Genomic DNA, 15,760 nt, shown 5'->3' with positions numbered 1-15,760 from the left:
TGGCGCAGAATACCACGTCTCTGAGTCGGCTTGTACACCAAATGCTTTTTTTTTTCTATTGCAAAATAGAGCGATATGAATCCCCATAGGGCAGAACCAGTCCAGCGCTGAGTTATGTGCATTTATAATGGTATCACACATTACACAGAACCTGTCATTGTTCTACCAGCATGTGATACAATGCCCGGTGTCCTCAATACCTCCTACCTGTATGTTCATCAGATACTCAGCCAGACGGACCCTCTTAGGTGATGGTAGTATGGGAGAGAACTGACTAAATTCCTATAAATGCTTCCGCACCCCATACACACTCATTCAATGAAAGCAAGCAGAGGTGTGACCAGTACTGGGTACCATACATTTATTTACATCTATTGTATTTATACAGAAATAGAGAGACTCTATTTAGATAACTTTGCTCCTTTTCTTTACACATCACTATACAAAGCATCAATACCCATATAAAAGGACCCTGCCCCCCCTCCTTTATGTCATGGGGCGTCATGCACCCCCCACCCCCCAGACATCACTAGTCACGTTTCTATCCAATCCTTTCTTACACTACATTCTACACTAATTCTTCCCGGGATCCTAAAATCCCATCTTGTTCTTACGTCGGAACCCTGTTCCCTCTTAGAGGTTCAGAAAATCTGTAATGAAGCCATTAAACCCTCATGTCGTCACTACGATGACATCACTTCTCCTCTAAGCGTGGTTTTCTCATAAATCTGCACAAGGACTCAGCATATATACATGGTGGGAGGTTGTGGGAGCCGGGATGGGTTCTTATATGTTACATATCCCCCCCCCCCTCTCGCTGCTTCTTCTTCTTCCATCTAGGTGGTTATTCCGTGGAGTTCGGAAGAGGACGAGATTTCTTAGTATTTTGGTACTTTGGTGTAATCTTCGTTGTGGATATTCCGGCAGAGGCATATGGAGAGGATGAGTCCTATTAGCTGAAGGAGGAAGAAGAAGATGGCGTAAGGCAAAGGTCATACCAGCTCAGTGGTTCGTGTGGTTTCCTTGGGGCTCAGGGTTCGAATCCTACCAAGGAGCTTGTATGTTCTCTCCATTGGATTTACTGATAGGAGGTGTTTAGAATACAGACTATAAGCCTTAATGGGGATAGAAAGCTATCTCAAAGTGTACAGCGATGCGGAATACGCTTAAAGGAATTATTATTACACCTTTAAGTGCTGCTTCCTATGACCAGGGAGACCAGGCGGACAAGAAAACTGAGGACAGGTAGGAAGCAAAGCAGCTCAACTACATTCTTGCAAAAAAAACAGTGCCACCCCTGTGCTCAGGTTGTATGTGGTATTACAATTCAAAGCAAATGTACCATTACGACTATTTACAGAATTTTTTTTTTTCAGTACCTTATCTGTACTTTTTTTTTTTTTTTTTCAAAATGCTGCCCTTTTCTTCTAGTGTACCAGCCTGGCGCCCCCAGGGTAACAATACCCCCTTCCCCTCAGTGACGCGGCCATGTTTGATTCTAATTGAGGCACGTCACCGAGGGGGAGGGGGGATATCGTTACACTGGGGGGCGCTCTGCCCACCTAGAGTGCATGGAGCCGTGAAGAAAACGTTGCCAATAGTGATGAGCGAATACTGTTCGATCGAATAGTGAGATATTAGAATATTCGATATTCGTACAAATATCCCGCGAATATTCAATAAATATTCGATAAGCGTTCAAATCCCCCAGCTTCCGGTTTCACCCTCCAAATGGTCAAATAGATGTTTTTCACTAATTGAATACTTGTGCCCATAGACTTTAAAAGGATCGAATATTTATTCGAATATCGAATATTCGAATATCTCACTATTCGCTCATCACTAGTTGCCAAGCATAGGAATCAGGCAGCGTTTTGAAAAAGGGACCCCGGCACCAGGATCTCCATGCCGACCCAGTAAAGTAGTGCAAAAAAAAAATTCAATAGTCCATTGGCTTTAATGGAACTGAGCTGTAATACTGCATAGAAACTGAGGACAAGAGGTGGCACTGTTTCTGGAAGAAACAAGAAATCTTTTTCTAATCCTGGATAACCCCTTTAAATGTTGGCAAATATGCAATGGATACTAGTCAAGTGGCCCACTGAGGGTTACATGCAGCGGCCAAGTGGTCTCACTCATAGTCCACATTGCACTTTTATAGTCTAATGACTGTGTATACTATTATCAACTCTCAACTAATGAGGAGGTAGCAGAGCCGAGATTGTTGTCGGCACAACGTGTGAGTTTAAAAAAAAAAAAAAGGTTCAATGACAAATTCAGCTCTGCTACACCAGCAAGTGTGTGCATGCATATGACATATAGACATTGCCTCAAACCTCAGCGGCACAAGAGCGTCCACCATCTTACCTCAGTAACGCCGACTCCAATGCACACTCCCAAGATAATCCCCAGATTGCCCTGCAGCCAGTCCTCCACTTGCTTCATGCAGCCCTGAAACACACAGCTGGAATTTAGAAACTGGGAGCGGCAGAGACGTATCCATCATAGATCGGAAAGCTCAGTGTCAGGATAAAGCTTTAAAGGGGTTGTTCACAAAAAAAAAAAAAAAATCTTCTAAATCAACTGGAGTCACAAAGTGCCCGAGATTTGTTATTTATTTGTATTAAAAAATCTCAAGTCTTCCAGTACTTATCAGCTGCTGTATGCACTGCAGGAAGTAGTGTATTCTTTCCAGTCTGACACTATGTTCTCTGCTGCCACCTCTGTCCATGTCAGGAACTGTCCAGAGCAGGAGAGGTTTTCTATGGGGATTTGTTACTGCTCTGGACAGTTCCTGACATGGACTGTTTCAGACTGGAAAGAATACACCACTTCCTGCAGGCATACAGCAGCTGATAAGTACTGGAAGACTGGAGATTTTTTAAATAGAAGTAAATTACAAATCTCTTGCACTTGCTGGAATTTTTTTTTTTCATGGCGTGCGTATATGACACAATGGAACATCAATATAAACTGAGAAAAGCAGAGAAATCAGATTCTAGAATTCCAATACTCACAGGTGAATAAAGATTTGCGGCAGTAGAATTGCAGAAGCCTTCAGATGTCGTCACGTTCTTAACGCAAGAGCAGGGATAGAAGTCGGTATGGTTGGCGACAAGTGGATTTTGGGTCCAGTTCTGGTAACCGTCCCAACCGCAGCACTGGAGCTGTAACCAGAAAAGGTACAAAGACATGAAAAAAGTGCAAAAAGTTCACAAAGAATCACTCTAGTCCTGTCACCGCATTGAGATTATTCACTGGTGGTCAGAAGGGCCTAAAGTTACTATTGGATATATCAGAATTCACAGGAAAATCTATGATAGCTAACTGAGGGTTCCTAGTGGGCGGGGACTTACTAAATAGCCCCTCCCCCTGAGGAGCTGTCACCGGTTTACTGAATGGATTAACAATATACTCTAATAGACTTGACCTATATGAGGCATTGGTAGACACTGACCTACACAAAGTGCTGCTTGCCTATGAGCCTCTTCGGGGGAGGGACTATTTAGGTGCCCGCCCACTAGGATCCTTCAATTAAAATAGAAGCTGGAGCTCCCCTAAGTAATTATCTCTGATGGATTGTGGAGAGTGTGATGACATGACGCACTCCACTCCGCTATAACGGTTAGATACATAGCTCTTCTGCTACAGTCAGGATGGTTTTCTTATATCGTGCACCCATGACCTTGGTGGTCACGCAATATATATAACTATTTTTTTTTTTTAATAACCAGCAGGTTCTCATCCTGTTCCATCTCTTCTACAAGTCCTAACAGCAAACACCCAATAAACTCCAAAGAATCCCGCCATGCTGTGAATTGCAGGATGTGTAATAACAGGAGAGCGTTATAGGAGGCCATAAACCTCCCCTGTAATCAGCGTGTCTCACCGTGTCCTGGATGTAGTCCCATGTGGCCTCCGAGCTGACGTTCATGCTGTCGTTGGGGTTGTAGGTCACAATCATCTCATGGACGATATCAGACAACTCAGTTTTGAGCTACAGAAGGGAAAGACGAAGAAGTGAACATTACAGGGGTAATATAGGGATGGGGTCAGACAATGGCTGATTATTATGGAGGACGCCATCACTCTGGGCAGTGCCAAGGACACAGGGTGAGAGACAAGTCCCTGACCACTTAACTATCCAGCCACCTATCCAACCAGCAATCCACCCACTTAACCAACCAATCATCTCGGCATTCGTCCATAAACCCAACCATCCATTTAGAAAGTCATCCACCACTTACCCATTCATCTGGATATTCGGCCAACAATTTGTCTACCCAGTCCAATAATAAACTCACCCAAACATCTACATCAATGTCCATCCAGCAACCCGCCTATAAATCCACCATCCATCAACTTTGCTCTAGTCATATACCTATCTATCCATCCATGTACTTTCTAATCTGTCCACACACTCGCTCATCCATCTACCATCACATCATCCATCTGTCTAGCTACATGCCTGTCTATCTATCTATCTACCAACCTGCCCATCCATCCACGTACTTACCCCTCCATGGACCTATCTACTTACCCATCCATCCATGGACCAAGCTACCTACTTACCCATCCATTTATGGACCTACCTACCCATTCATTCATGGACCTACCTACCTGCCCATCCACGGACCCACCTACCTGCCCATCCATGGACCCACCTACCTGCCCATCCATTCATGAACCCACCTACCTGACCATCCCATCCATGAACCCACCTAGCTGCCCATCCATCCATGAACCCACCTACCTGCCCATCCATTCATGGACCTACCAACCTGCCCATCCATTCATGGACCTACCTACCTGCCCATCCATCCATGAACCCACCTACCTGCCCATCCATCCATGAACCCACCTACCTGCCCATCCATCCATGAACCCACCTACCTGCCCATTCATTCATGGACCTACCTACCTGCCCATCCATCCATGAACCCACCTACCTGCCCATCCATCCATGGACCTACCTACCTGCCCATCCATCCATGGACCTACCTACCTTCCCATCCATCCATGGACCTACCTACCTGCCCATCTATCTGTCCATTCACCCACCTGCCTAACCTTCATCCATCCACCTGCCCATCGGTCCTTGTTCTGCAATCTGGCCCCTACATACACCCTTTAGCCACCAGTATCCATCCCGCTGTAATATAATAGCAGGTCCTATATACTCACCGATTCCCTATGGAGATAAATCAGGACTCCGGCAGTAACCTGGGCGATGAGTATGAGCAGCAGGAAGGTGAAGTACTGTAATACAGACACATAGAGACTATGAGAACGGCCGTCATAAAGAGACCTGACTCACATGTTATACTTCTATATACCTGGTGCAGTCATCTGTATATTATATATAAAGCTGGATGTCTCACTAGTGACACCTCGCCCTCAGGCTCTCCATTGTATACATAGTATATATACACACTCACCAGTCCCAGGAGGCATCGCACTTCATTCACGGCCCCGATACAGCCCAGGAAGCCCATGATCATTGTGAATCCTCCGACGGCGATCAGGATGTACGAGCCGATCCTCAGAGAGGACGATGAGCCATCTGTGTGCAAGACAACAAAGAGGACGTTATACGTGGCTTATACTGCTCAGGGCATGCTGGGAGTTGTAGTTCTGCACCTGCCAGAGCCTGGAAACTGCTTTGATAAGAAATAGTATATACCCTTACACTGCATGTCCTGCAGGAACTGGTGTATGCTTTCCAGTCTGACACAGTGCTCTCTGCTGCCACCTCTGTCCATGTCAGGAACTGTCCAGAGAAGAAGCAAATCCCCATAGAAAACCTATCCTGCTCTGGACAGTTCCTGACATGGACAGAGGTGGCAGCAGAGAGCAGTGTGTCAGACTGGAGAGAATACACCACTTCCTGCAGGACATACAGCAGCTGATAAATGCTTGAAGACTGGAGATTTTTAAAAAGAAGAAATTAACAAATCTATATAACTTTCTGACATCAGTTGATTTGGAGAAAAAAAAGTTTGCTGGAGTTCCCCTTTAATGAAAGAGATCCATCATACACACATAACCAGGCAGAAGTGTCGCTTCCACTCATCTGACATTCAGGGATCTGAGAAAGCCCAGCAGCTGATTCACTGCTTCAGAATGAATGCAGGTCATGTGATACCATCTTTGTTGGTGAAACTGAAAGAGCCGTCAGAGCGGTGACCCCATTACCGGCATTCCTATGTCGTATCGTAAATCTAGTCACAGCCCTGGGAGTCTGAGCCATCTTCACCATCCTCATCTGTCATACTCCGCTCCTAAGAAAGCTGGGTGGCAACCAACATAAGATGGTGGTTTGCCCTAGACCAGGGGTAGGGAAGCTTGGCTCTCCAGCTGTGGCAAAACTACAACTCCCATCATGCCTGGACAGCCAAAGCTTTAGCTTTGGCTGTCCAGGCATGATGGGAGTTGTAGTTTTGCCACAGCTTGAGAGTCAAGGTTCCCTACCCCTTCCCTAGACTCTGAAAGTCAGTGGTTTTAATGCTATGGCGCTATATATAGTCGGTGCACAAAAAGTTGCAAAAAAGTTTCTATTCTTAAACTCACTGACTTTTCGGTTTCGTTCAGGAAGTCATGTGACATGTCTGCTGTGTCAGAGCTCAGGACGTTGTCTTATGCTATTTTTCCAGGCATGGACCTATGGGTCAACGACTGACAGACGTAATCCGACCGCCACCACACATATCAGTGCACCATAAGAGTCTGACCCTTGTTCTTAAAAGCAAATCATAGAACAGTAACTGTCAGAAGGGGTTAAAAAAACATGGCAGAGTACAAGCTGTAATACCACTCCTGGCCTATAAACAAGAGTGGCGCTGTGTACCCCCCTGTATACCGTCCTACATGTCAGCACAGAGATCACATCTGGCTCTCTACCAGTGGCCCGGCCTCATATGACGTGTCACATTCCCGCAATGTAATATATCAGATAACAAGATCGGCTGAAGGTTTCACGGACTTTCCCGCAGTTATATAAAACTTACGCAAGACGGCGATGAAAGTGGTTTTATCCACGAGGATCCATATTCCGAACCCGAGGATCACGGCTCCAAGAAGCTGCAAAGGAAACAGGAGAGGTCAGACCATGTGACTGATAACAGTTATATCTGACCACGTCCAGAGCCAGTAGGGTGGCGCTATAGGCTGTAATGATACAAGATGGCCGGCACTGGCAGTGATGACTGAACAACTCTCCCTGACCCCTCAGGGAAAAATCTCCTGGAAGAGGCAGCAAGGTTCATACTCACCTCTCCCTGTTCCTGCACTTACTACACTTCAGGTTGTTGTCTGTAGCACTGCCCAGGAAAGGAGGGAAGTGCAGGAATGGGGAGAGGTGAGTAGTTTAACAGGAGGTCTGGGCACCGGTGGGGTCTAGTCTGGTGTCTGCACAGTTGGGGTCATATCTGATGTCTATAAACCAGACCAGACCCTATCTGTATGCAAACACCAGACTAGACCACACTTGTGTACAGACAGCTCGGGTCTGGCATCTGTATACAGGGGGTCTAGTCTGATATCCATAGACTGAAGGCGTCCGGTCTAGTGTCTGCACCTAGGTGGGATCTGTATACGGGTGTCTAGTCTGATATCCATACACAGAAGGGGTCCAGTCTGGTGTCTGCATCTAAGTGGGATCTGTATACAGGGTGTCTAGTCTAATATCCATACACAGAAGGGGTCCGGTCTAGTGTCTGGTGGACTCTGGTATCTGTATACAAGGGGTCTAGTCTAATATCCATAGACAGAAGGGGTCCGGTCTGGTGTCTGCACCTAGGTGGGATCTCTATACAGGGGGTCTAGTCTGATATCCATACACAGAAGGGGTCCAGTCTGGTGTCTGCACATAGGTGGGGTCTTGTATCTGTACACAAGGGGTCTGGTCAGGGTTCTCCATACAAAGTAGGTAGTCATATGACAGGCCACCTTCGTGCTCATTCCCTCCATCGATCCCATCTCACAGACCTCTAGCTAGGAGGAAGCCGGCTGCAGCGGAAACCTTCCTCCATGTCTCCAATGTCAATCTGAACAACCAAAGCCATATTCCTGTAGCCGAGCTATGAACAAATCCGCCCTCGCAGTACCCACAGGGGGCGCTGGGACCATAATACACCTCTCCTATCCCATGTATTGTCGCGGCTCTCCTGTTTACAGTATCCATCCCGGCCTCCTATAGGGAGGGGTCCGGAGCGGCCAGGATACACCGCACACTGGACCAACCTGTTTGGTAACATGAGGAAGGTGGAAGCTGCTGAAACAATACAAGGCTAAGTCACCAGAGGAGTCCAAAGCACCACCATAGAACAAGACCGCCATTGATGACCCACTTTAGATATAGGGGTGAGACACAGCACTGCCCTCCAACCTGTAGTTCTCCTACTGATAGGGAACTACTACTTCCAGCAGTCCTGTCAGGGCATGCTGGGAATTGTAGTCTTGCCCCCCATTTTCAGGATTTATGACCTGAAATGACAACCTCAGCCACTATGGATCAGGATCTTTTTCAATTATTGATCAGATTATTTCTAATACAGCCACCAGATGGCGCTGTGGTACTGACTCTTACATAGACTGACAGGGAAAGCTCTTCTTCCCATACATGATGTATACACTGCAGGTGACTGTCAGAGCCAACTAAGCCTGAGGATATCACACAGCCCAAGGGGGTAATGTGTATCTATATAGATTGTCAGCTCTGTGGTTCAGCGATCACTATAGTGTATGTATTGCAGTGGTCTCCAACCTGTGATTCTACAGAACTATAACTCCCAGCATGCTTGCATCGGGCACATTATTTGCATCTATATAGATTGTCAGCTCTGTGGTTCAGCGATCACTATAGTGGCTGTACTGCAGTGGTCTCCAACTTGTGATTCTACAGAACTACAGCTCCCAGCATGCCAAGACACAGGCATATGATCTGTATCTGTATAGATTGTCAGCTCTGTGGTTCAGCGATCACTATAGTGCATGTACTGCAGTGGTCTCCAACCTGTGATTCTACAGAACTATAACTCCCAGCATGCTTGCATCGGGCACATTATTTGCATCTATATAGATTGTCAGCTCTGTGGTTCAGCGATCACTATAGTGCATGTACTGCAGTGGTCTCCAACCTGTGATTCTACAGAACTATAACTCCCAGCATGCTTGCATCGGGCACATTATTTGCATCTATATAGATTGTCAGCTCTGTGGTTCAGCGATCACTATAGTGCATGTACTGCAGTGGTCTCCAACCTGTGATTCTACAGAACTATAACTCCCAGCATGCTTGCATCGGGCACATTATTTGCATCTATATAGATTGTCAGCTCTGTGGTTCAGCGATCACTATAGTGGCTGTACTGCAGTGGTCTCCAACTTGTGATTCTACAGAACTACAGCTCCCAGCATGCCAAGACACAGGCATATGATCTGTATCTGTATAGATTGTCAGCCCTGTGGTTCAGCGACGTCTGCAGTGGCTGTAGAGCAGTGGTCTCCAACCTGTCACTTTCCAGCTGTTGCAAAACTACAACTCCCAGCATGCCCGGACAGGCCACATCATGTGCATTTATAAGACGTGGCAGCTCTGTGATTCATTGAATAGTACGGTACCTGTAGAGCAGTAGTTTCCAGTCTGTGGCTCCCCGGCTGGTGCAAAACTACAACTCCCAGCATGCACAGACATGCACATGCTGGGAGTTGTAGTTTTGCTACGGCTGGGGAGCCACAGGTTGGAAGGAACTGCTGTAGAGCAGGGGTAAGGAACCTTGGCTCCCCAGCTGTTGCAAAACTACAACTCCCATCATGCTAAAGCTTTGGCTGTCCAGGCATGATGGGAGTTGTAGTTTTGGAAGAGCTGGAGAGCTAAGGTTCCCTACCCCTGCTGTAGAGGATAGCCACACGACGCACCTGCCCTTGGGGCTATGAGGAACGTGTAGCGCCTGATACCCTCTTTGCCATTTTTTACGGCTTCCTATGCGGAGGGCAGCGTCACATGGACGTCAGCTGCTGTCACATCCCTCCTGACCACAGCATGGTGGGTGTACGTACAGCTTCCAACCACATTCTCACCCAGGGTGCCACCATATGGCGACGCATTTCTAACTTTCCATAAAAACCAGTAGACAACTAACTTTACCCTATCGGTCAATGGGGTGGCATCATGCAGGGGATCGTAACCTTCTACCGGGGGAATCAGACAAGACTCGGAGTTTTACATTTAGCAACATGGGTGACGGGAAGGTTCAAAGCGGAATCATTGTACAATGGAAAGTTCTGCAACTTCCTGATAAACTCTGGTTACTCGACTTGTCACCGTCTGCCGGAGGTTGCAGACATCGCTCGGCTGTACTGATTTGTTACAATGTATCGGTGCAGGTATCAGGATACAGAGTCCAGGGTTATCCCAAGGGTATACATTATCACCTATGCACAGAAGAGGTTCTTATGTCCGTCATGCAGTGACCCCTGTGTTCTTGCAATCATTCCTCCATAATCTTGAGATGGCTCCTTCGGAATTTACCGAGATCCGCACTCGTTTACAAATACGAAAGTCGTGCAGATCTCCAGATCGTTCCAGAGAGCCTTTGTTTTAGGGTCCATTTACACAGAAAGATTATCTGACAGATTATCTGCCAAAGATTTGAAGCCAAAGGCAGAAACACTATAAACAGAGATCAGGTCATAAAGGAAAGCCTGAGATTTCTCTTCTTTTCAAATCCATTTCTGGCTTTGGCTTCAAATCTTTGGCAGATAATCTTTCTGTGTAAATGGACCCTTAGCTGTCAGCTGCACATCATCCTATTAGAAGGGAGATGTGGGGCTGACAGCTGATTATTTTTTTTTGACAGGTCAGAATCGATCAGCTAACAAGCAAGTTTGATGATTGATCGGCTGATCCTATTACACGGGCTGATATCGGATGGATTTGTCAGATAATTGGCCTGTGTAATAGGACCTTGCTAGCCCCAATTTTTTTTCTTTTAAAAAAAGTGCCAGAGATGTGTAATTTACTTCTATTAAAAAAAAAATCTTCACTCTTCCAGTACTTATCAGCTGCTGTATGTCTTACGGGAAGTGGTGTATTCTTTCCAGTCTGACACACTGCTCTCTGCTGCCACCTCTGTCCATGTCAGGAACTGTCCAGAGCAGGAGAGGTTTTCTATGGGGATTTACTATATGGACAGAGGTGGCAGCAGAGAGCACTGTGTCAGACTGAAAAGAACACACCCCTTCCTGCAGGACATACAGCAGCTGATAAGTACTGGAAGACTGGAGATTTAAAATAGAAGTAAATCACAAAACTATATAAAACTTTCTGACACCAGTTGATTTAAAAGAAAAGATTTTCGGCAGAGTACCCCTTTAATAGGTTTAGTAATTAAGCGCTGATTGAGGAGTCTGGAGCTTGTTGGGCATCTAAGGTAGAAGAGGGCCAGGTGGGGGCTGCCACCTCTGCCTCCCCTATAGAGAACGTTTCCGGTCACTGACAACAAGCAGAGATTTTGTCAGAGAAGTTACAGAACTTTCCATCTTAGGCCTCTCTTCCTTATGCCAAGCGCCCCTGTCTTCAGGGGACAGATCCTTTACTTCCCGCCGCCAAGACCGGTTCAGCGCTGTGGCAGCTGCCAGGAAACTCGTCGTACGATGCCAACGACTGGCGCTCAGCGCTGTGCTCATGGGGCCATCCGGGAGCATCGGCACACCAAGGGTTCTTCCTTAAGAAAAGTCAATCATAAAAAGAGGCGCATTCCCCAGATTCCCAGGATGGGTCCAGCTGTCTCTGGGGGGGGGGGGGGGGCAGCTGCTTCACATCCAACAGCCGTCCGGCTCATCCAGCAGAGCACTCCAGGCCAATCCCACAGCTGTTCCCTGTCCACGCTGCAGGAATGTCTCCACAGATGCACACATAGCCGCGATTAACCCTTCGCTGCTCAAGCTGCAGTCGGTGACTGGTCCAAAGATGGCAGAACCCATATTGGGAATGACACTATTCAATTCAGGCGAGAGAACAGAAACTGACAGCAAGCAGAGATCCGGTCTAGAGACTCCACTGGCACGGCCATGGGCACAAAGCCGGCCCCTCAGGATGCGGATTCTGGTGATGGCGCCCCCCTCTGGTTACAGCCCATTTCCAGCGCAGACACAGGGCTGAGAAGTGAACAGCAGATTATTTTATACAGCGGCTCAGTGACAGGAAGCTGCAGATCAGGAGCCTTATCTCATCCTCAGTGTCAGCGGACGGAGGACAGATACACGGACGGAGGACAGATACACGGCTCCATCTACAACAGACGGAAACTGCCCCAACTTCCGACTGCAATTCATCTACATTGCTGAACACGGACCGGGGGGGGGGGGGGGGGACATTTATAGTCAGAGATAATGTTCATCCTGCGCTTCCTGGTTTACAAATAGAACTGATATTCACACAGGCCAGACAGTAGGAGGGGTAGATGCAGAGCATACCCCAAGTGTCGGCGTGTCCTTGTCTTGTACCCCAAGTGTCGGCATGTCACTATCCTGTACCCCAAGTGTCACTATCCTGTACCCCAAGTGTCACTATCCTGTACCCCAAGTGTCAGCGTGTGATCATCCTGTATTCCAAGTATCAGCGTGTCCTCGTCTTGTACCCCAAGTGTCGGTGTATCCTCGTCCTGTACCCCAAGTGTCCGCGTGTCCCTATCTGTACCCCAAGTGTCAGCGTGTCCTTGTCCTGTACCCAAAGTGTTATCATCCTGTACCCCAAACAGGGCCTGTGAGATATGCTTTCAGCTTCCCAATATGCAACCTGTGGCCCAATCACTAGCATTTTCTGGTGTGTCCATATACTGACAGGGTGGGGGTGCTCTCATGTCTCAAGCCCTGTGTGTCCATGTACTGGCAGTGTGGGGGCGCTCTCATGTCTCAGGTCCTGTGTGCTTATGTACTGACAGTGAGGGGGCGCTCTCAGGTCTCGGACCCTTTGTGCTTATGTACTGACAGTGGGGGGGGGGGCGCTCTCAGGCCCTGTGTGTCCATGTGCTGACAGTGGGGGGCGCTCTAATGTCTCAGGTCCTGTGTGCTTATGTACTGACAGTGTGGGGGTGCTCTCATGTCTCAGGTCCTGTGTGCTTATGTACTGACAGTGAGGGGGCGCTCTCAGGTCCCCTGCGTCTCCATGTACTGACAGTGTGGGGGCGCTCTCAGGTCTTCTGCGTCTCCATGTACTGGCAGTGTGGGGGCGCTCTCAGGTCCCCTGCGTCTCCATGTACTGACAGTGTGGGGGCGCTCTCAGGTCCCCTGCGTCTCCATGTACTGACAGTGTGGGGGCGCTCTCATGTCTCAGGTCCTGTGTGCTTATGTACTGACAGTGAGGGGGCGCTCTCAGGTCCCCTGCGTCTCCATGTACTGACAGTGTGGGGGCGCTCTCAGGTCCCCTGTGTCTCCATGTACTGGCAGTGTGGGGGCGCTCTCAGGTCCCCTGCGTCTCCATGTACTGGCAGTGTGGGGGCGCTCTCAGGTCCCCTGCGTCTCCATGTACTGGCAGTGTGGGGGCGCTCTCAGGTCTCCTGCGTCTCCATGTACTGGCAGTGTGGGGGCGCTCTCAGGTCCCCTGCGTCTCCATGTACTGACAGTGCGGGGGCGCTCTCAGGTCTTCTGCGTCTCCATGTACTGGCAGTGTGGGGGCACTCTCAGGTCCCCTGCGTCTCCATGTACTGACAGTGCGGGGGCGCTCTCAGGTCCCCTGCGTCTCCATGTACTGACAGTGTGGGGGCACTCTCATGACTCGGTCAGGCTGGTATAATCTACAGGACATGATCACGAGTTGGAAAAACGCAATAACAATACTAATGAAGAAAACAATAGGTGCCCTGATAAGCGACCGCGAGGAAGAGGGTGTGGAGGCGAAAAACACGAGCGGCTGTGTGACCCCCACACAGGGTCACCAACAACATGCACCGTGTCACCCATTATCTGTCAATGAGAAGCTCAACACCGCACTATGACTCACCATCTCTGTACACCTTAAAGGGGCAGTCAATGTAAAGTATCTAATGCCGGTGCCTTGTGCTATTGTTCTCTGGTCTCAGCCTCTTCACTACATATATAACATATTACCACACCACTGCAGTAATACAACCATGGGTGGGGGTGATATTAGTAAGGAATCATCTTCGGGTGTATGGCCCTTTAAAAGTGCCCCCCCCCCCATTGGTACTTACAAAAAACAGGAGGTTGAATAAGAAGAGGAAGTATTTGATGACTTTCATGCAGCCTCCGCTCGCCATTTTTGCAGGGTTTCACAACCTAAGGAGGAATAAGAAAAGGGAAGGGTTAATAACATCACCTATATACAAGGACTATATATCAACTCCAACTCTGCTATTCCACCCATATAGCATGACGTAACTCCTATGCTACTACACAGAGTGCACATTTTTCATACAGCCTTTTCCAGAAAGGCTGCTTATTTCCATTGAAGTGAATGGAGTTGAATTGCAATACCACACACAACCTGTGGAACATGGGTGGCGCTGTTTGTAGGAAAAAGCAGCCATGCTCTGGACAGTTCCTGACATGGACAGAGGTGGCAGCAGAAGTATATAACTTTCTAAAACCAGTTGATTTGAAAGAAAAAGAGTTCCCTTTTAAATGTATTGAACTCACAAAGGATTGATTTAAAGTGACAGTCCGTCACAATTTGGCCTATGCACTGGCCCCTGTGCAGCTATTAGAGATGCCTATTACTTTTGTCTGCCCACATTACGCTGCGGCTGCTGTTTTAGTCCAGGAAAGTGTTAATTTGATCCTCGGGATCCCAGGCCTGTGGCGGTCCTATAAAGGGATTATCATGCAGGACATGCAGAACAAGCTCAGACACCGCACAGCCCGGGGAACGGGCGTCACTCACCTTCTTCTACTTTACGCCCTATTTTAACACTTTAGGGAGATTTATCAAACATGGTGTAAAGTGAAACTGGCCAGTCGCCCCTAGCAACCAATCAGATTCTACCTTTCATTCCTCACAGGCGCGTTTGAAAATGAAAGGAGGAATCTGATTGGTTGCTAGGGGCGACTGGGCCAGTTTCACTTTACACCATGTATCCCTTATTAGGTATTACAGATGGAGCGAACAGTCCATACTGGATACTGTATAGACTGCGCAGAATCCTACAGAGGCTACGGTCATGTGGCCTCCTTAAAGTGGTTATCCAGAATAAGAAAAACATGGCTTTTTTTTTTTTTTTTTTTTCCAAAAACAGCGCCACTCCTGTCCTCAGGTTGTGTGTGGTATTACAATGCAACTCTATTCACTGAGCTGTAATACCACATACAACCTGAGGACAGTGGGTGGTGCTGTTTCTGGAAGAAAGCTACTATACTTTTTCTAATCCTGGATAATCCTTTAAGGGGGACTTCCACCTTTCCTACCGGTGGATGTCCGTGCACTGGGACCCCCGCAGATTGAGAGACCCTGTGTAACATTGCTTTGTCACAGATGATTAACCAAAACCTGAAGGAATAAAGCATGGTGATAACATGGGGTAAGGTTTGGGTTATTGACCAGGCCCCAGGACTGTGCAACCGGCATGTGGCTATAGGTGGTCATACACAGTAATGACGGCCAAACTTGGGGGATTGGCCGACCATCTAATGTGTACGGCCCTCTCCAGGCTTGGATGTGTATGGCGATGGCCAGAAGATCTATAGAAATAGAATGGAGTGCTGCTGCGTATGTGTGGTGTGGTCTATTTATTTGGGGGTACAA

General features: G+C 47.8%; 1 protein-coding gene across 1 annotated transcript in view; it reads right to left on the bottom strand.

Moving 5' to 3' along the window:
* Nucleotides 1-344: 344 nt before the first annotated feature.
* The window catches only part of CD82 (CD82 molecule), a 35,809-nt gene continuing 20,393 nt past the window's right edge, over nucleotides 345-15,760 (bottom strand). The window contains exons 2-9 of the mRNA XM_069965152.1: nucleotides 14,214-14,298; nucleotides 7,008-7,080; nucleotides 5,439-5,563; nucleotides 5,185-5,259; nucleotides 3,890-3,997; nucleotides 3,018-3,167; nucleotides 2,368-2,451; nucleotides 345-956 (exon numbers count right to left, since the gene is read on the bottom strand). Of these exons, the coding sequence (XP_069821253.1) occupies nucleotides 879-956; nucleotides 2,368-2,451; nucleotides 3,018-3,167; nucleotides 3,890-3,997; nucleotides 5,185-5,259; nucleotides 5,439-5,563; nucleotides 7,008-7,080; nucleotides 14,214-14,279 (759 nt within the window). The 5' untranslated portion in view covers nucleotides 14,280-14,298 and the 3' untranslated portion in view covers nucleotides 345-878. The remainder of the gene's footprint in view (nucleotides 957-2,367; nucleotides 2,452-3,017; nucleotides 3,168-3,889; nucleotides 3,998-5,184; nucleotides 5,260-5,438; nucleotides 5,564-7,007; nucleotides 7,081-14,213; nucleotides 14,299-15,760) is intronic.

Source organism: Dendropsophus ebraccatus, chromosome 4 (genome assembly GCF_027789765.1).
Source record: "Dendropsophus ebraccatus isolate aDenEbr1 chromosome 4, aDenEbr1.pat, whole genome shotgun sequence".
NCBI lineage: Eukaryota > Metazoa > Chordata > Amphibia > Anura > Hylidae > Dendropsophus > Dendropsophus ebraccatus.
Note: the sequence above shows the minus strand (reverse complement) of the source record. Positions and strands in the feature narration are given on the sequence as shown.